General features: G+C 37.5%; 1 protein-coding gene across 9 annotated transcripts in view; it reads right to left on the bottom strand.

Annotated features, from left to right (window-relative positions):
• The window catches only part of PMS1 (PMS1 homolog 1, mismatch repair system component), a 99,603-nt gene that overhangs the window by 21,851 nt on the left and 55,613 nt on the right, over window positions 1-22,139 (bottom strand). For 7 of the 9 annotated variants that reach the window (XM_086719127.1, XM_086719133.1, XM_086719131.1 and 4 more), the window contains one exon: window positions 9,948-10,064. The exons of the other annotated variants lie outside the window; for them this stretch is intronic. In XM_086719127.1, coding sequence (XP_086575253.1) covers window positions 9,948-10,064 — 117 coding nt within the window. The remainder of the gene's footprint in view (window positions 1-9,947; window positions 10,065-22,139) is intronic. 9 annotated transcript variants of the gene reach the window in all.

The following is a 22,139-nucleotide window of genomic DNA, read 5'->3' as shown; positions in this document are numbered from 1 at the left end:
AAAACAAAATGGATTTTCATCTTATGGTCTCAAGAGTTATATACTTGCTGATAACCATGCCTTGAACATTAACCTTAAATGAAATACTGAAGCATATATTACATTGATGTTCTCAGTCTCTCTTTCTACAACTCTATTTTAAGGAAAAATTAGCATTCATAAAAGCTTCATGAATGAGCATATGCCTTACTGTCACAGACATACAGCATAAATACTGATCTCCGTTCAACCCTATCTTCTTTAGACTTTTAAAAATTTCTTTTAACATTTAAAAATTCTTCATATTGTGACTTTCTTTTAGCTGTTTGTCCTTTTTAGCCAGCTCTTCATGTAGAGAAGTGACTAGTTTATATCTTTATTCTGAGTGGGCTGTGAAGTCAATCTGAGTTTTCATTTCTCAATTAAAAACCGTCTTTTACTCTTTGACACTGATTGCAATACTTTATTTCCATTCTTGTTTAGAGAACCTATCTACAATCAAACCAATTATTTTTATGCTTTCTCTATTTTACAAATGTATGAAGAGGAGACAGAAAATGATGAAGGATCCTAGAAAAAAAATACCAGAGAAAAGAGAGAGATTGAGGAGATAGAAGGCAAGGAAAATGCTCCTACTTTTTACCTTTAAAGATAATATAGAGAATTGTTAAGAATACAGGATAGAGCCAGACTGACATGATTTAAATCCCAGCTCCACTACTAACTACGGGACCTTGGTCAAGTTATTTAAAATACAAGCCCTATAGTCTCTTATATGGAACAACTAGAAACAGATGTATTTATATTAACCTGTTTAAAAAAAACCCACTAATAGTAAAATTTCAGCTTAGGTTTAGGAAAGTGAGACTGTCAGTGGAGATGCTATTTTTAGGTAAGCAGAAACCACGAGGCTCTTCACTAACATAGTGAGTAGGCTGCCATCTAAGTCTATGGCTATCCCTACCCTTGGAAGTAAGTGTTTAAGGAGCTGCATTACCAATTTTAGAACACTAAGTGCATTACTGTCACAGTGCCAAACTGTGCCAATTTAAAAAATAAATTAATAAAGCTGGATAATCCATTACAAAATACTACTTAATTAACTGTAAAACTTCACAGCATTTATAAATGGTTGTATCATATACCAGGTAACTTGAAACCCTTCTTTAAGTACCTGCTGAGCATCAGAAAGCACCTGTTTAGTCTCTGAAAGACTTACTGGGTTTGTGGACTTAAAACAAAAAAACCTTCCCCAAATAGGTAAGAATAAAAAATAAAATGAAGAAAAAACTGGTGATATTACTAATGTTTTCTTTTTATACCATCTTAGTTGTCCACTGAATAATTATTATTATTACCAAATACTGAGCTTTAAAAATGGCTTAGGATAACCTTAAGAACTATTATTTAAGTTATACAAAAAAGTAAAATCAAAGAGTAGTCTTAAAGTGCTCTAAAAATGAAAATCATGGTAGTTTATGGAAAAAGAATGACTGTTAGACCAAATCAGTGCAACCAAATAAAAAATTTGACTATACAGGACTCTCTGCCTAAATATTCCTCAACCTAGAAAGCAAAAAAAAAAAAAAAAAGAAAAAGAAAAGCAAAACATAAATACTTCTCCCCTGATTACTCTTCAACTGTAGACCTCTTCCTCTTTACCCTCATCTCCAACCTCCTATAATCTGGCTACTACTACATCTCCAATGGACACTCAGTCAACTTTTTGACTCTCTGCAGATCTTGACACCATAATTCTTTAATTTGGGAAGCATCACTCTGCTTCAGCCTTCTCTCTTCATCTTTCTGCTTCCCCCCAACACTTCCTCTTAGTCTGGTTTGCTGATTTCTTTCCCTTTGCTTACCGCCTATAAATGATGATGGTCCTGAGTTCTATCATCAGAGCCTTTTTTCTTGGTCTCTACTCTCCAAGTAATATCATTCACATCTATATAGATACACCAGCGATACTAAGATAAAGATGTGCAGCCTGTATTTCTTTCACCCCCAAATGCTTTCTATTTTTAACTAGCTGTCACAAAAATCTCAATCTCACCACATTCAAAACTTGATAAAATACTTCACCCCATTGCTGTCCTGCTGCACAACTGGTTTCTCCTATGTTCCCTTAGCATGATAATGAGCCCTGCCACCTATCCAATCTGTCAAACCTATCTCCTTTCCTCTACTCTGATTCTGTTCAAGTAACCCTGACTGGTGTCCTAACAGTAGTCTCCTCTTTCAGTAAGCCTCAAGAACACCAGGGAGTTCTATTTCTAAAGTAATAATTTAAGTACTTCTGCTCAGAACACTGGAATAAGTTCATGAAGGAACTCCCTTCTCCCCACCCCATCACAACTGCAAATATATAGCAGTGATAGATAAAATCAACTTATACAAAAAGTTCAAAAGACTGAACCATTTAAAAGTAAGACAAATACAAAGATGTTATGGATGCAAACCATAACAGAAAGTGATGGCTGAAATCAAAAGCCCTATGTGCTCTAGGATCACAAACCAGCTGTCAGAAAAAAAAATTTTTGTAACTATGTGTAGTAATGGATGTAACTAGACTTACTGTGGTGATCATTTTGTAATACATACATATTTTGTTGTACACTTGAAACTAATATAATGTTATATGTCAACTATATCTCAATTTAAAAAAGAAACCATTTATGCCAGTTAGAATTTAAATTCTGATGTGGAAACAGGGACAGAAAATACATACAAGGCAAGAGATCAAAATCAGTCTTTCCATATGAAATGGGCTGCTGAGACACCTCCCTTTCACCCCTTCAAAAATGCTTAAAAATACTGTGACCACGGTTTGTGGGGCTGCTTGCAAGGATTATAGGAAAGAGCATGGATAACTCCAAAATCAAAAATAAAGCTAAGCCAAGTCAGCTAGGAAAAGAGGTCTGTAAAATCTTGGCAGGATGAAAGACATGAACTACCTGGTTTTAAAATGGGGCCTGGAGGGTGGTGGTATCTGCCAAACCACAGGGAGGGAGAAGGTCGAGTGGGTAAAAACAAAATAACAAAAACAATAAACTTACATTCATGATGACTGTGCAAATTAAAATTTCAAAGTATATCAAACAGCAGAGAATGAAAGAACATTCTCCCACGAAAGTAGAAACAGTACAGCAATATGAAAAGAACTTTGAAGTTAGTATGTGTACTATACTTTTAAGAGTGAAGAAAAAGCAGGGGTACCATCCAGGTATCAAAAGCGTCCAACTTTTGATCTCAGCTCAAGTCTTTTTTTTTATTTTTAAAAATACTTACTCATTTTTGAAAGACAGAGAGAGATAGAGCACAAGCAGCAGGAGTGTCAAAGAGAAAGGGAGACACAGAATCCGAAGCAGGGTCCAGGCTCTGAGCTGTCAGCACAGATCCCAATGTGGGGCTCTAACTCACAGACTCGAGATCATGACCTGAGCCGAAGTCGGATGCTCAACCGACTGAGCCACCCAGGAACCCCACAGTTATAATTAAGTTTAAAAGAGAAGAGGAAAATGAATAAATTCTAAATCCTGGAAATACACAGATTTGGGAATAAAAATCAGACAGCACTGAGGAATTCACCAAGAACTTGGCATGGAATAATGCAGAGATAAAAAATATCCAGAGAAGACAGATGCCAAAAAACAAACATGAAACAAAATAAAGCTTTAGGAGCTCCCTTAAGCCAACAAAGCCACACTGGGAAACTCCTAATAAATGCTACCACAGCAGCAGTATAGCTGGGATCAGCACCCATAATTAAGAGACTGTACAACATGGAGTGGCTGTAGTTAAGAAACGGACCTTCAACATTGTAGGAAGAGATATATAAAGATTCTCTATACCCAAGGTTCCCAATGACCAATGTGTTTGCCATCCCAGTACAGTGAAGGGGCCTTGGTGGCAAGTGTCCCAACTTGAAGGTATGTAATGGGATAGAAGTGAGGCGAGGGGGGACAACTATTAGCGTTGACAAGCAACTTAAGATTGCTTTTGGGCAGGAATGAGAAGAGGTCAAAGAAACTCTGATATAGGACAACCCTCCTTACAAGCCCAGGAAGCATGGAGTGGTGATGGGTGGCTACTGGCAACATAAATATAGCACCTATTTAAATACGCAGTACACAAATAGAACAGGGATTTGGTTAGATGATCACTCACTAGAGACACACTTAAAAGGTTATTATTCTGACAACTCATGGAACTGGAACGATTCAGCAACACATGCTTTCTAAATTACCCTATTCCTCCATGCAAGAATAATCACATGAAGGTGTAGCAAAAGTTTTGATATCCAAGATGGATTACCAGCAGTCCTCACACAATTCTATCTCAAGAGATAATTAAGGGGTGCCTGGGTGGCTCAGTCAGTTAAGCGTCTGACTTTGGCTCAGGTCATGATCTCACGGTTCGTGGGTTCGAGCCCGGCGTCGGACTCTGTGCTGACAGCTCAGAGCCAGGGGCTTACTTCGGATTCTGTGTCTCCTCCTCTCACTCTGCCCCTCCCCTGCTCATGCTCTCTCTCTATCTCTCAAGAATAAATAAACTTTAAAAAAAAAAAAAGAGAGAGAGAGAATTAAAAAAAGAGAGAAAATTAAAAAAAACAATGGGCAAGCACAGATATGGCAACACATCTCAATACAGATCAGGGGAAAAAATTCTCAATTGCAAAACTAATGGGATAGTTCCAATCACACAGGAAATCATAACTGACCAAGGTCTAAATCTGTTTTTCATACTTGAATGTGCACCTGGGAACCTTGTTAAAATGCATATCCTGATTCAGTATTCTGGGACGAGGCCAGAGATCCTTCACTTCTAACAAGCATACAAGTAACGCCAATGCTGCTGGTCTTCAGACCAAACTATGGCAGCTAGAATCTCTAGAGCACAATACCAAAGACCTGGAGTCTGGATCTCCTGTCATAAGCTTCCTGGGTTATCAGTGTCAACAACAAAGTCCCATGAAGCCACGAGGAACACAGGGGAATTTACTAGCCCAAGACAGTACCTTTACTATCCCAAGTCAGCCACCATAACCAGACTAAGGTGGCACTAGGTTATATTGAAACCACTGAACAACTATTAAGGGAGCTCTGAAAAACAGGACATATGTCAGATCATGGCCATGCTCCAGGTACTATAGCTGGCCAGTAAGGATGGCCTGAATTGTTCTTCAGGCAGAGAATATTAACTGAGTATAAACTCCCACCTAAGGCTAATAAAATGATAATAATTAAGAACTCAATACTGCAAGAAAAAGAGAAGAACTAGTAGTAGAAAAAGATTTCAACAAATTATGAAAAAAGAAAGAATAGAACAGAGAAACCAACTGCCCAGCACAACAGACAGCCTTCAGGTTTAAGGTCAACAGAACAGCAAAAACAAACAGATTCTATTTTATAGACTCTTCTGTAAATAAACTGAATAAGAATAATTATAGACTCTTCTATAAAGAGACTGAATAAGAACAATTGATCTAATTTTGTGCTAGAAAGGAAAAAAAAAGAAAAAGAAGAAGAAAGGGAATGGAGGGGGCAGGGAAGGGAAAGAAATGAAATGAATTTCCTGAGAACTAGAACAGTGAGTATGAGTGCAGTGTGCTAAGCCCCCACCCCATGATGGTATTTGTGACTCCCCCAGAGTCTGGGAACAGGAACAGGATCTTGATTAATTAATAGTCAAGTAAAGCCTAATAGTCAATAAGTCTAGCCACAAACACTGAGTTCCCAATTAGATTTCTTATTCACACAAAAAGATGGCTTGGAGGTAAAAGACCTGAAAAGCAAAGCAAAACTGACCTCCTAAGCAATAGATAGTTTAAGAAACAACTTTAAAATAGAAACAAAACTTAGCATCTCTAAAGATTCAAGATTTTGTATCCACAAAACAGTAAGAAGTTGTGAAAAAGCGGTAAATTTAAAAATGCTCTTGGAAATTAAACATAAAGGTTTCAAAATATTCAGAAGGGGCAAAAGAGGGTCAGACATCTCCAAAAACTTACAGAAAAAAGATGAAAACCTGAGAAAAATAGTAAGAGAAAAATAAGAGGAAGTCCTAAATCAATAATAAAGAGTTTAATTAAAAGAGAAAAATTATCGAGGTGCCTGGGTGGCTCAGTCGGTTCAGTGTCTGACTTCGGGTCAGGTCACAATCTCACAGTTTGTGGTTTGAGCCCCATGTCAGGCTCTGTGCTGAGAGCTCAGAGCCTGGAGCCTGCTTCGGATTCTGTGTCTCCCTCTCTCTCTCTGCCCCTCCCCCACTCATGCTCTGTCTCTCAAAAAAAAAAGAAAAATTATCAAAGTTATGACAGCTAGAAGTATAAAACCCAGAGCTGAAAAATATATGACTATTCAGACTCAAGAAGTCTCAAACCAAGTGTTCAGCATAAAAAGCAAATGAGTAATAAAAGACACATCTATAGACATGCTTAAAAAACTGAACACAAAGATCCTAAAAAACGTTCAGAAAAAAAAAAAACAAAACACAGATCAGCTAGAAAGAAAGAATTGGAATGCATACATCTTCCCATCAGCCACAGTGAATGGTCAAAGACATTAAATGCCTTTAAACTTATTTTCTCTGCTAGAACTGATACATGAATTTAGCAAAGTTGCAGGATACAAAATCAATGTACAGAAATCAGTTGCATTCTTATACACTAATAATGAAGCAACAGAAAGACAAATAAAGAAATTGATCCCGGGGCGCCTGAGTGGCTCACTCAGTTAAGCGTCCGACTTCAGCTCAGGTCACGATCTAGCGGTCCGTGAGTTCGAGCCCCGCGTCGGGCTCTGGGCTGATGGCTCAGAACCTGGAGCCTGCTTCAGATTCTGTGTCTCCCTCTCTCTCTGCCCCTCCCCTGTTCATGCTCTGTCTCTCTCTGTCTCAAAAATAAATTTAAAAAAAACGTTAAAAAAAAAATTAAAAAAAAAAAAAAAAAAAAAAAGAAACTGATCCATTCACAATTGCACCAAGAAGCATAAAATACCTAGGAATAAATGTAACCAAAGATGTAAAAGATCTGTAGGCTGAAAACTATAGAAAGATTATGAAGGAAATTGAAGAAGATATAAAGAAATGGAAAGACATTCCATGCTCATGGATTAGAAGAATAAATATTGTCAAAATGTCAATACCACCCAAAGCTATCTACACATTCAATGCAATCCCAATCAAAATTGCACCAGCATTCTTCTCGAAACTAGAACAAGCAATCCTAAAATTCATATGGAACCACAAAAGGCTCCGAATAGCCAAAGTAATTTTGAAGAAGAAGACCAAAGCAGGAGGCATCACAATCCCAGACTTTAGCCTCTACTACAAAGCTGTCATCATCAAGACAGCATGGTATTGGCACAAAAACAGACACATAGACCAATGGAATAGAATAGAAACCCCAGAACTAGACCCACAAACGTATGGCCAACTAATCTTTGACAAAGCAGGAAAGAATATCCAATGGAAAAAAGACAGTCTCTTTAACAAATGGGGCTGGGAGAACTGGACAGCAACATGCAGAAGACTGAAACTAGACCACTTTCTCACAGCATTCACAAAAATAAACTCAAAATGGATAAAGGACCTGAATGTGAGACAGGAAACCATCAAAACCCTAGAGGAGAAAGCAGGAAAAAACCTCTCTGACCTCAGCCGTAGCAATCTCTTACTTGACACATCCCCAAAGACAAGGGAATTAAAAGCAAAAATGAACTACTGGGACCTTGTGAAAATAAAAAGCTTCTGCACAGCAAAGGAAACAACCAACAAAACTAAAAGGCAACCAACGGAATGGGAAAAGATATTTGCAAATGACATATCGGACAAAGGGCTAGTATCCAAAATCTATAAAGAGCTCACCAAACTCCACACCTGAAAAACAAATAACCCAGTGAAGAAATGGGCAGAAAACATGAATAGACATTTCTCTAAAGAAGACATCCGGACGGCCAACAGGCACATGAAAAGATGCTCAACGTCGCTCCTCATGAGGGAAATACAAATCAAAACCACACTCAGATATCACCTCACGCCAGTCAGAGTGGCCAAAATGAACATATCAGGGGACTATAGATGCTGGAGAGGATGTGGAGAAACGGGAACCCTCTTGCACTGTTGGTGGGAATGCAAACTGGTGCAGCCACTCTGGAAAACAGTGTGGAGGTTCCTCAAAAAATTAAAAATAGACCTACCCTATGACCCAGCAATAGCACTGCTAGGAATTTACCCAAGGGATACAGGAGTGCTAATGCATAGGGGCACTTGTACCCCAATGTTTATAGCAGCACTCTCAAAAGTAGCCAAATTATGGAAAGAGCTTAAATGTCCATCAACTGATGAATGGATAAAGAAATTGTGGTTTATATACACAATGGAGTACTACGTGGCAATGGGAAAGAATGAAATAGGGCCCTTTGTAGCAACATGGATGGAACTGGAGAGTGTTATGCTAAGTGAAATAAGCCATACAGAGAAAAGACAGATACCATATGGTTTCACTCTTATGTGGATCCTGAGAAACTTAACAGAAACCCATGGGGGAGGGGAAGGAAAAAAAAAAAAAGAGGTTAGAGTGGGAGAGAGCCAAAGCATAAGAGACTCTTAAAAACTGAGAACAAACTGAGGGTTGATGGGGGGTGGGAGGGGGGGAGGGTGGGTGATGGGTATTGAGGAGGGCACCTTTTGGGATGAACACTGGGTGTTATGGAAACCAATTTGACAATAAACTTCATATATTGAAAAAAAAAACCATAAAAAAAAACTTATTTTCAACCTAGAATTCTACCTCTACCAGACTATCAAGAGAAGTACAAAATAAAGTCATTCTTGTATATAAAAGTCTACCTCTCATATCCCCTTTCTGTGGAAGTTAACTAAAGATGTATATGAGAAAAATGATAACAAAGACTAAGAAAGAAAAAGGCATGGGATATAAGAAATAGTGGAAACAACTAGTACTCCTATGAAAAAAAATTCCATTCCAGGATAAGATCTGTGCAGAATGCCTGATATGCGATCAGTCCAAATAAGAAATTGGGTTCTAAATCTAATTATTTGAAAAAAAAATGGAACTCTAGCTATAGTTGGAGTAAGTAAAAGTGCTGGATTTTATTGCTGACAAGACGAAGAAAAGTTTCTTCACTTAAAAAAGGGAAAAAACCTAGATCTTAGAAACTCCAGAAAAAGCAAGAAACTATGTAAGAGTTCACAGATAAAGCAAAGAAAAACATGACATTTTGAGCAATAAATACAACAAGAAAGGATATTCTATTTAATTGGGACAATAGAAATAGTCTCATTTGTATGGCATGGATACATAACGTGGATTCTTAAGAAATGTGATCCTAGAACAATACTAGGCTTTACAATGTAAATTATTTGTAGCCATAGTAATATACTCCATGTAAGTTTTCAACTTTTAGAATCAATTTTCAAACAAAAGATGGAAAACTTAAAAATGGTTATAAAAGAAAACAAATTGCTTGACAACATAAAAGTAGAGTGGACACAACTGAGAGAGGGAAGAGCAAGTAAGAGTTGGAGTGTTCGTAACCTCATCTAACATTATAGGAACTCAAGAAGCACTGTCTGAAGCTAGAGATCAAGAAAAGAAAGATGCAGAATCTGTTTAGAATAGGAAAGGGAAAACAAAGGTAAGAGAACTCAACTCTTCTTTAATACTGAAATGTAAACAGATAAGATACTCAATTGAAAATCATTATAAAAAAAATAATGTAACCACAATGCTTAAAATTAAAAACAAATACAAAGATAAAAACAGGAAGCAGGGATAGGGAGAGAGGGTTAAATATAAGCTGTAAATGTTATGTTCTTTTTTTACCTATACATATATTTAAGTAAAATGTTACAAGAACTTATTGCCACCTCAACTCCCCAGAAGAAAAATAATTGAGTTTCATTGTTAAACCAGAATTATTAAAGAACACTTTGTTGTATACCTGAGATTCTTCACAGTGGTACTGAAAGGATTCCATGTTGCCCATAACAGCAGTCCCCAGAACAGACATGAGAGCCATCTTATGATCAGATACTCTAGTTTTCTGCCAAATAACCGCCTAAGGACAAAAGACACAGATAACTTTGAATACAATTTAGATTTACTAAACTCAAGTACTACACCATTTATTTCTGTATTTAGCATTCATCCCCAGCTTGTATTTTCAATATCATTTAGAAGAGAAGCATGGGCTATACAGTCAGTCAGAACTCTGGTTCTGAATTTTAGTAACTGTATATGTTACAGCATAAAATCTATTTAACTTCCCCTAACCTCGGTGTTCTCTCTACAAGATGACTAACAATATTTATCTCCCAGAATTGTTGAAACATGAAAATATACAATGTAGGCAAACACAAAGGCCAGTACCTAATCCTAAACTTTAGAATATATAATTCAAAGTACATTTAAATTGTTAAGCTAAATGATTTCTGTAAATACACTTATATAAAAATTTGAGATAATGCATGCTCTTTAAAATTATCTTTGGGGCGCCTGGGTGGCTCAGTTGGTTAAGCGTCCAACTTCAGCTCAGGTCATGATCTCACAGTTTGTGGGTTTGAGCCCCACGTCGGGCTCTGTGCTGACAGCTCAGAGCCGGGTGGCTGTTTCAGGTTCTGGGTCTCCCTCTCTCTCTGCCCCTCCCCTGTTCACGCTCTGTCTCTGTCTCAAGAATAAATGTTAAAAAAAATTTTTTTTTAAATAAAAAAAAAATTAAAATAAAATTATCTTTCTATGTTACTTCTATCCCGACTTTCTCCAGGGTTTTTATTAAGAAAAGATGCTGAATTTTGTCAAATGCTTTTTCTGCACCGATTGACAGGATCATATGGTTCTTTTCTTTTATTAATGTGATGTATCACATTGGTTGATTTACAAATATTGAACTAGCCCTGCAGCCCAGGAATGAATCCCACTTGATCACGGTGAATAATTTTTTTATATGCTGTTGAATTCGATTTGCTAGCATCTTGTTGAGAATTTTTGCATCCATATTCATCAGGGATATTGGCCTATAGTTCTCTTTTTTTTGCTGGGTCTCTGTCTGGTTTGGGAATCAAACTAATGCTGGCTTCATAAAATAAGCCTGGAAGTTTTCCTTCCCTTTCTAATGAAAAGCCCACAGCTAATATCATCCTCAATGGGGAAAAACTGAGAACTTCTCCCCTGAGATCAGGAACTTGACAGGGATGTCCACTCTCACCGCTGTTGTTTAATGTAGTGTTGGAAATTCCAGCATCAGCAATCAGACAACAAAATGAAATCAAAGGCATCAAATTTGGCAAAGATGAAGTCAAGCTTTCAGTTTTTGCAGATGACATGATATTATACATGGAAAACCTGACAGACTCCACCAAAAGTCTGCTAGAACTGATACATGAATTCAGCAAAGTCGCAGGATACAAAATTAACGTACAGAAATCAGTTGCATTCTTATACACTAATAATGAAGCAACAGAAAGACAAATAAAGAAACTGATCCAATTCACAATTGCACCAAGAAGCATAAACTACCTGGGAATAAACCTAACCAAAGAGGTAAAAGATCTGTATGCTGAAAACTATAGAAAGCTTATGAAGAAAACTGAAGAAGATACAAAGAAATGGAAAAACAGTCTGTGCTCATGGATTGGAAGAATAATATTGTTAAAATGTCAATACTACCCAAAGCAATCTACACGTTCAATGCAATCCCTATCAAAATTGCACCAGCATTCTTCTCGAGGCTAGAACAAGCAGTCCTAAATTTTTTTTTTTTAACGTTTATTTATTTTTGAGACAGAGAGAGACAGAGCGAGACAGAGCATGAACGGGGAAGGGTCAGAGAGAGAGGGAGACACAGAATCAGAAGCAGGCTCCAGGCTCTGAGCCATCAGCCCAGAGCCTGACGCAGGGCTCGAACTCACGGACCGTGAGATCGTGACCTGAGCTGAAGTCAGACGCTTAACCGACTGAGCCACCCAGGCGCCCCAAGCAGTCCTAAAATTTGTATGGAAGCACAAAAGACCCCGAATAGCCAAAGTAATATTGAAGAAGACAACCAAAGCGGGAGGTATCACAATCCCAGGCTTTAGCCTCTACCACAAAGCTGTAATCATCAAGACAGCATGGTACTGGCACAAAAATAGACACATAGACCAATGGAATAGAACAGAGACTCCAGAAATGAACCCACAAAAGTATGGACAACTAATCTTTGACAAAGCAGGAAAGAATATCCAATGGAAAAAAAGACAATCTCTTTAACAAATGGTGCTGGGAGAACTGGACAGCAACATGCAGAAGGATGAAACTAGATCACTTTCTTACACCATTCACAAAAATAAACTCAAAATGGATAAAGGACCTGAATGTGAGACAGGAAACCATCAAAACCCTAGAGGAGAAAGCAGGAAAAAACCTCTCTGACCTCAGCCGTAGCAATCTCTTACTTGACACATCTCCAAAGGCAAGGGACTTAATACCAAAAATGAACTATTGGGACCTCATGAAAATAAAAAGCTTCTGCACAGCAAAGGAAACAATCAACAAAACTAAAAGGCAACCAATGGAATGGGAAAAGATATTTGCAAATGACATATCGGACAAAGGGCTAGTATCTAAAATCTATAAGGAACTCACCAAACTCCACACCCCAAAACCAAATAATCCAGTGAAGAAATGGGCAGAAAACATGAATAGACATTTCTCTAAAGAAGACATCCAGATGGCCAACAGGCACAAGAACAGATGCTCAATGTCACTCCTCATCAGGGAAATAGAAATCAAAACCACATTGAGATACCACCTCATGTCAGTTAAAGTGGCTAAAATGAACAATCAGGGGACTATAATTGTTGGCGAGGATGTGGAGAAATGGGAACCTTCTTGCACTGTTGGTGGGAATGCAAATTGGTGCAGCCACTCTGGAAAACAGTGTGGAGGTTCCTCAAAAAATTAAAAATAGATCTACTCTATGACCCAGCAATAATACTGCTAGAAATTTACCCAAGGCATACAGGAGTGCTGATGCATAGGGGCACTTGTACCCCAATGTTTATAGCAGCACTTTCAACAATAGCCAAATTATGGGAAGAGCCTAAATGTCAACTGATGAATGGATAAAGAAGTTGTGGTTTATATATACAATGGAATACTATTTGGCAATGAGAAAGAATGAAATATGGCCTTTTGTAGCAACGTGGATGGAACTGGAGAGTATTATGTTAAGTGAAATAAGTCATACAGAGAAAGATAGATACCATGTTTTCACTCTTATGTGGATCCTGAGAAACTTAACAGAAGACCATGGGGGAGGGGAAGGGGAAAAAAAAAAGTTAGCGAGGGATGGAGGCAAACTATAAGAGACTCTTAAAAACTGAGAATAAACTGAGGTTTGATGGGAGGGAGGGGAAAGTGGGTGATGGGCACTGAGGAGGGCACCTGTTGGAATGAGCACTGGGTGTTGTATGGAAACCAATCTGACAATAAATTTCATATTAAAAAAATGAAATAAAATAAAATTATCTTTGTAATTACCTTTTATATACAGAACACTTACAAAAAGCTAAGTGAACCTCACAGACATAAAAGCTGAATAACGAGCCCAGATTTTTTCCACTGCAAATATGTAGTAGGGTAGTTTAAAAGAATCATAGTCCCGAGAGACTGACCAAAGTTTGACTGTGAAGTGCACCATCAGGTATGATATACTGCAATTTCTTCAGTTAAAAGATCCAATTATAGTCAAATCTCTGGAGACCATCAGTACAGTCATAAGTTGTTCACTCAACAAATATTTACATGGCACTTCCTAAATCCTCAGAAAATGTGTAAAGGGGCTAGGAGAAAACATTAACATTCAAGGGACATTCAGAGGAAAAACAGACTGAAAAGGAGTGGCCACAAAGGCAGGAAGAGCTACCAAACAGTATGGTACACAGAACAAGAAAAATTTTTAAGAAGTAGTCATATTTGACCAATGTCAAGAGTCCAATGTCAAGAGTATTCAAAGACGTGGCCACAGGATTTAGCAATCAGTTCTAGGAAAGGAGAGTAAATAAAGCCAAATGTCAATGGCTGGATAGTGATTAAAGTGAGAACATTAAAAAAAAAAAAAGATGAACCTAGATAGTATTTCAGAAAGTTTGGCTGTAGGGGTTTCTGGGTGGCTCGGCTGGTTAAGTGTCCACCTCTTGATTTCAGCTCAGGTCACGATCTTACAGCTCTAGAGACTGAGTCCCATGTCCATGTCAGGCTCTGCACTGACAGCGTGGAGCCTGTTGGGATTCTCTGTCTCTCTCTCTCTCTCTCTCTCTCTGCCCCCCCCCCCCCAACTCGTGCATACACTCTCTCTCATTCTCTATCAAAATAAATAAACACTTAGTTTGGCTATAAACTGAAAGCAGAGGAATAATCGAGGCAAGTGTGGATCAAGGGTGGGTCTTAATATGACACACTTGAATCAGAAGCAATGAAGAAGAATGGGTACACACACAGGTAGGTTTATAGATTCAATGACTGGAGGTTGATAAGTTCCTCTTTGTTCTATTTTTTTTTCCCTGTAATGTAGAGAAGTTACTGGTTGTGAGTGAAAACATACCGATTTAAATATCTGATTGCAGAGAAGGCTTGAGAGAGAGAGAGAGCAGACAGACAGACAGACAGAGAAAGAGAGGTTTTGACTTGACCAAAAGAGAGACCTTCTGACTGGCCAAACAAGCTCCTTAACATGACCAGGAATTTACACAGGCAGTTTTAAGTACTAACAATATTATATATACTAAAATGAAAGGTGAAGTAAATAGATTCATGTTGTCCTCTGTCAGGTTAGGGGATAGTAATGAAGGAAAGTGCTCTTCTGGACATAACAATTAGCACTGACTCTGCATGTTGATGTTTATCATCTGTAAAGCACTGTTTTTAGAATCTTAAAGACAAACCTGCTTGGGAAAACACAGGTAGTACTTAATAAGACAAACTACCTGATATTTAACAGGAAAAACTTATTCCTAGGGTTTTATTAATACTAATTCAACAGGAGTTATGATTTAGGAAAAACTTACTTGGCACTACACTCATAGAAACTACTGTTAATTTTCACAACTATTTCATGTAGGTATTATTATCTCATTATGTAAATGAGGAAACTGAAGCTGATACTGACTGATTTATCCAAAGAAACTTAGATAGCAGGTCATGGAACCATGATTTATACCCAACTTTTATGGCTACAAACTCACTGTTTTTACTTTGCTAACATTCCTCCCCTCTCTAGTTAAAAACAGTAATAAGCTAGAGCCAATGCCAGACCCTAATTGGGAATTCTTAAAGAGAAATGCATTTTCATGTATAATTACCCTCCATGGCTATGTGATAACTATCTACTGTCTAATTAACTTGAGGGTATTAATGTATTCTCAAACCAAAATTATTTTTAATCTATTCACTTAAAGGTAAATAATTGGGGTCCCCCCCACAAAAGAACACATACCAGAATAATGAAATCCAAAAAGTAGGGAACTACTATCCTATAATCCTAAAATCACAGTATTTTTCAGACTACAGCTGTCAGTACCAACCTTAATCTTATTATAACAGAGCCTTATACCTAAGGATTTCTAAATTTCCAATAATTTTCATTCATTAATATACATATAAATATAGATGTGCAGTAATTAGGCCCAAAGTGCACAGCAAAATGACAGAATGAGGAAGACAATTTAGGTATTCCATCCTAAATTTCAACATCTATTATGTATTGCTTTGAAAGTGGTCTGAATTAGAAAAAAATATACAAACTACATGAAATCTAAGTATTAAAAAATAGTAAATAATTAAAAACTGAGGTATAGGTTTAATGTGTATATTTCTAAACAAAAAATTATGTCTTGATAACTACATTTATACTTAAAGGACAATACACTGGACTATTTAAAACTGTCACTGCTCCAGGAAACATGGGATGAAGAATCACAAGAACATTTCTAATCTTTAATTTCATTACATATAATATATACTTATCCCAATTAATTAGAGAAACTGATTTTGAATTTTTTCAGCAAATATTTACTGAGCATTAACTTCATACCAGATTCCATGCTAAAAGCTGGGAATACAAAGATGAAAGGACAAGGAACTGGCTCTCAACAAGCTAAAAATATAAAAGGAAAACAAAATATTAAAATAATTATAATGCATAATACCTCCCAAAAAACAAAAATCCAGGGCTGGATGGTTTTCCAGGGGAATTCTACCAAACATTTAAAGAAGAGTTAACACCTATTCTTTTGAAGCTGTTCCAGAAAATAGAAATGGAAGGAAAACTTCAAACTCATTCTATGAGGCCAGCATTACCTTGATTCCAAAACCAGACAAGGACCCCACTAAAAAGGAGAACTATAGACCAATTTCCCTGATGAACATGGATGCAAAAATTCTCAACAAGATACTAGCTAACCAGATCCAACAGTACATTAAAAAAATTATTCACCACAATCAAGTGGGACTTATACCTGGGATGCAAGGTTGGTTTAATGTCCGCAAATCAATGTGATATATTGTGTTAATAAAATAAAGAGTAAGAACCACATGATCCTCTCAATAGATGCAGAGAAAGCATTCAACAAAATACAGCATCCTTTGATAAAAACCCTCAAGAAAGTAGGAATAGAAGGATCATACCTCAAGATCACAGAAGCCATATATGAGAGACCCACTGCTAATATCATCCTCAATGGGGAAAAACTGACAGCTTCCCCCTTAGGTCAGGAACATGACAGGGATGTCCACTCATACCACTGTTATTCAACACAGTATTGGAAGTCTTAGCCTCAGCAATCAGACAACACAAAGGAATAAAAGATACCCAAACTGGCAAGGAGGAAGTCAAACTTGCACTCTTCGCAGATGACATGATATTCTATACAGAAAACCCAAAAGATTCTACCAAAAAACCCAGCTAGAATTGATTCATGAATTCAGCAAAGTTGTAGGATATAAAATAAATGCACAGAAATCAGTTGCATTTCTATACACGAATAATGAAGCAACAGAAAGAGAATTCAAAGAATTGATCCCATTTACAATTGCACCAAAACTCATAAAATACCTACAAATAAACCTAACCAAAGAGGTGAAAAATCTATACACTGAAAACTATAGAAAGCTTATAAGAGAAACTTAAGAAGACACACACACACACACACAAAGGAAAAATATTCCATGCTCATGGATTGGAAGAACAAATATTGTTAAAATGTCAATACCACCCAAAGCAATCTACATATTTAATGCCATCCCTATGAAAACAACACCAGCATTCTTCACAGAGCTAGAACAAACAATCCTAAAATTTGTATGGGACCAGAAAAGACCCTGAATAGCCAAAGCAATCCTGAAAAAGAAAACCAAAGCTGGAGGCATCACAATTCTGGATTTCAAGCTGTATTACAAAGCTATAATCATCAAGACAGTATATAGTGGCACAGAAACAGACACTCAGATCGATGGAACAGAATAGAGAACCCAGAAATGGACCCACAAACATATGGCCAACTAATCTTTGACAAAGCCAGAAAGAATACCCAATGGAATAAAGACAGTCTCTTCAGCAAATGGTGATGGGAAACTGGACAGCCAAATGCAGAATGAACCTGGACCATTTTCTTACACCACACACAAAAATAAACTCAAAATGGATGAAAGACCTAAAAATAAAACAGGAAGTCATCAAAATCCTCGAGGAGAAAGCAGGCAAAAACCTCTTTGACTTCGGCCACAGCAACTTCTTACTCAACACATCTCTGGAGGAAAGGGAAACAAAAGCAAAAGAGAACTATTGGGACCTCATCAAAATAGAAAGCTTATGCACAGCGAAAGAAACAATCAGCAAAACTAAAAGGCAACCAACGGAATGGGAGAAGATATTTGCAAATGACATATCAGATAAAAGGTTAGTATCCAAAATCTATAAAGAACTTACCAAACTCAACACCTGAAAAACAAAGAATTCAGTGAAGAAATGGGCAAAAGACATGAACAGACACTGTTCAAAATAAGACATCCATATGGCTAACAGACACATGAAAAAAATGCTCAACATCACTCATCATCTGGGAAATACAAATCAAAACCACAATGAGATACCACCTCACACCTGTCAGAATGGCTAACGTTAACAACTCTGGCAACAACAGATGTTGATGAGGATGCAGAGAAAGAAGATCTCTTTTGCACTGCTGGTGGGAATGCATTCTGGAAAACAGTATGGAGGTTCCTCAAAAAATTAGAACTAGAACTACCCAACAACCCAGCAATTACACTACTAGGTATTTATCCAAAGGATAAAGGTGTGCTGTTTTGAAGGGACACATGCACCCCAATGTTTGTAGCAGTGCTCTCAACAATAGCCAAAGTATGGAATGAGCCCAAATGTCCATCAACAGATGACTGGATAAAGAAGATGTGGTATATGTGTAAAATGGAGTAGGGGCGCCTGGGTGGCTCAGTCGGTTAAGCGGCCGACTTCGGCTCAGGTCACGATCTTGCGTTCTGTGAGTTCGAGCCCCGCGTCGGGCTCTGTGCTGACCGCTCAGAGCCTGGAGCCTGTTTCGGATTCTGTGTCTCCCTCTCTCTCTGATCCTCCCCTGTTCATGCTCTGTCTCCGTCTCAAAAATAAATAAACGTTAAAAAAAAAAAATTAAAAAAAAAAAAATGGAGTATTACTCGGCAATCAAAAAGAAGAAATCTTGCCATTTGCAACTATGTGGATGGAACTAGAGGGTATTATGCTAAGCGAAATTAGTCAAAGACAAGTATCATATGAGTTCACTCATGTGGAATTTAAATACAAAACAGATGAACACAGGAGAAGGGAAGCAAAAATGATATAAAAACAGGGAGGGGGACAAAACATAAGAGACTCTTAAATACAGAGAACTGAGGGTTGCTGGAGGGGTTGTGGGCAAGAGGCATAGAAGAAGACACTTGTTGGGATGAGCAATGGGTGTTATACGTAGGGGGTGAATCACTGCATTCCACTCCTGAAATCATTATTGCACCATACGCTAACTAACTTTGATGTAAATTAAATAAAAATAAAAATTATAATGCATTATAAAAACCGCTATTACAAAACACAGAGGAGGCAGTGTAGAAGAAACCTAGGTCTACTTCACAGAGCCAAATGCATGTGCAGTGAGACCTGAAAGGAGCTGGCCATCCACAAATCATGGGAAGGGCAATGCTGACAGATAGAAGGGCACATGCAACACATGGAAGCATAGAGAATATGCCTTTGCTGGGGATGGAAGCTGGACAGAAAGGAGCAAGATCCTGAATGAACTATCATACCACGGAAGCAAGTTTATAGTTTATCTTACATGCAATGCAGAGTCACTGGAGAAACACATCTAGTTGGGAAAATGCCTGATCACACATAGATATCAGAAAAAGATCTTTGGATTTTAAGGACATTATGTTAAGTGAGAGAAGTCAGACAAAGAAAGATAAATACCGTATATCATTCATATATGGAATGTAAAGACAAACTTGTAGAAATCACAGAATAAAATGGTAGTTACTAGGGGATGGGGAAATAGGACAGATGTTGTTTAAAGGTACAAACTTGCAACAAGTAGTAAATAAGTCCTAGAGATCTGATGCATAATATAGCAAATACTGACAACAGTATTGCATAATAATCATTAAACTTGTTATGAGAGCAGAACCTAATTATCCCAACCACTAAAGAAAATTATGTAATATGACAGAAATACTTATTATTGCTACAATGGTAACTATATTACAATATATAAATGTATCATTTAACATGCTGTACATCTTTCTTTTTAATTAAAAAAAATTTTTTTTTACATTTTATTTTTGAGAGAGAGACAGACAAAGCACAAGTGGGGGAGGGGCAGAGAGAGAGAGAGAGAGAGAGAGAGAGAGAGAGAGGGGGAGACACAGAATCGAAAGCAGGCTCCAGGCTCTGAGCTGTCAGTACAGAGCCCGATGCGGGGCTTGAACCCACAGACCGTGAGATCATGACCTGAGCCGAAGTCAGATGCTCAACCAACTGAGCCACCTAGGTGCCCCATAACATGCTGTATATATCTTAAATTTATGTAATAGGTAAACTGTATTTAAATCAAAATGATCTTTTATAACAATGATTTATTGAGAACTGAAACTAAAGTAATATGGATTTTTAAAAATGTGACTGTATTAATCCAACTCAAAGTGTCTCAACTTATACTAAGGACATGCAAAATTGATGAAGTCCACATTCATAAAACATTCCCATTAAGCCCTGAGGACTGTGTGTGATTCCTGGCACACTAGCTGTAAAGCTAACAATTTTTCTTCCACTTACCAAAAAACAAAGTGGAATACAAGTTAGTGAAAATGACATTTACAGGATTATTCCTCTAGTTTTTTTTTTTAAGGTAAAACATTTACAATCTCTGGTATTTTACTAATATTAATACTGTGGTTGAGACTGGTCTAGGTAATAGAACCACACATATTGCTAAAAGGGGAAGAGAACACGGATAAACTAAAGGACATGAAATAGACTTAATGTGACTTGGTGACTGACTGCATGTGGAGAGGAAGAAAAGAAGAATCAGGAATGCAACGGTGTCCCTGGTATCAAGAACACTGTCATATACCCAATAGGGCACAACAAACAATTTGTTGAAGGAATGAACATTTGTAGAATACATTTTTCTAGAGAAAAGTAACCTGAGTGGAATTGAAAACGACTTCTTCATTTTTAAAAATTAAGACTGTGGGTTGTCATCTCACTACATGGGTTAGAAATTATAGTCTTTGGGGCACCTGGATGGTTCAGTAGGTTAAGCATCTGACTCATGATCTCAGCTTAGGTCTTGAACTCAGGGTAGTGAGTTCAAGCCCCAAGTTAAGCTCCATGCTGGGTGTGGGGGCTTAAAAAAAAAAAAAAGGAAAGAAATTATAGTCATTGTCTACTAATTTACTTTAGGAAATCCAAAGGAACCTCTATTTTTCTTTCATTTTTTAAATATTACACTTTTATTGAGATACAATTCATAAACCATACAAATTCTCCCATTTTAAGTGTATAAGACAATGGTTTTCAGTATATTTACAAGGTTATGCAACTATCACAACTAATTTTAGAACAATTTTATCATTCCAAAGAGAAACCCTGTACCCATTAACACCCTCCATTCTCTGCCACCTTTACCCAAGGTGATCACTAATTTACCTTCTGTCTCTATAAATTTGCCTACTTGGGGTTTTTCATATAAATGGAATCATACAATACATAGTTCTTTGTGAGTGGTTTCTTTCACTTAATGTAACATTTTCAAGGCTTATCCATGTTGTACCAGTGCCCCCTTGTTGTTGTTGTTGTTGTTGTTTTGAAGGAGATTTCACGATGTTTGGCTTTAGATGTCTGTGAGATTTTTCCCTAGATCACATGAGATTTGTCAATAGGGAATGGGGGGAGGATTAGGGGGAGAAGGAGAGAGAATTTTAAGCAGGTTCCATACCCACTGCAGAGCAGAGCCCAGCATGGGGCTCAATCTCACAAACCATGAAACGATGACCTGAGTTGAAATCAAGAGTCAGACACTTAATCAACTGAGCCATCAAGGTGGCACTCTCCTTCCTTTTTTAATGATTAAGTAATATTCCATTGTATGGCTATATTTTTGAACTATCCTTTCACTGGATGATATATGTTTGGATTTTTTCTACCTTTTGGCTATTATGAATGATGTGGGTATGAACATTCATGTGCAAGTTTTTGTGTGAAATACGTTTCCATTTCTCTTGGGTATGTTCCTAGAAGTGAAATTGCTGGGTAATATGGTAACTATTTTTTGAGGAAATGCCAGACTGCATTCTTTACATTTCCTGTATGTTTGCACGTAAAAAGACAAAGAACTGCTGGATTCTTTCTTTTTTTTTTTTTTAATGTTTTTTATTCATTTTTGAGAGAGAGAGAGAGAGCAGAGGAGGGGCAGAGAGAGAGAGGGAGAGAGAGAATCCAAGCAGGCTGTCTGTGCAGAGCCTGCTGCGGGGCTCCAACTCACAAACTGGGAGATCATGACCTGAGCCGACATTAAGAGTCGGCCGCTTAAACAACTGAGCCACCCCA

Source organism: Puma concolor, chromosome C1 (genome assembly GCF_028749965.1).
Source record: "Puma concolor isolate L17-30 chromosome C1, mPumCon1.1.hap2, whole genome shotgun sequence".
NCBI lineage: Eukaryota > Metazoa > Chordata > Mammalia > Carnivora > Felidae > Puma > Puma concolor.
Note: the sequence above shows the minus strand (reverse complement) of the source record. Positions and strands in the feature narration are given on the sequence as shown.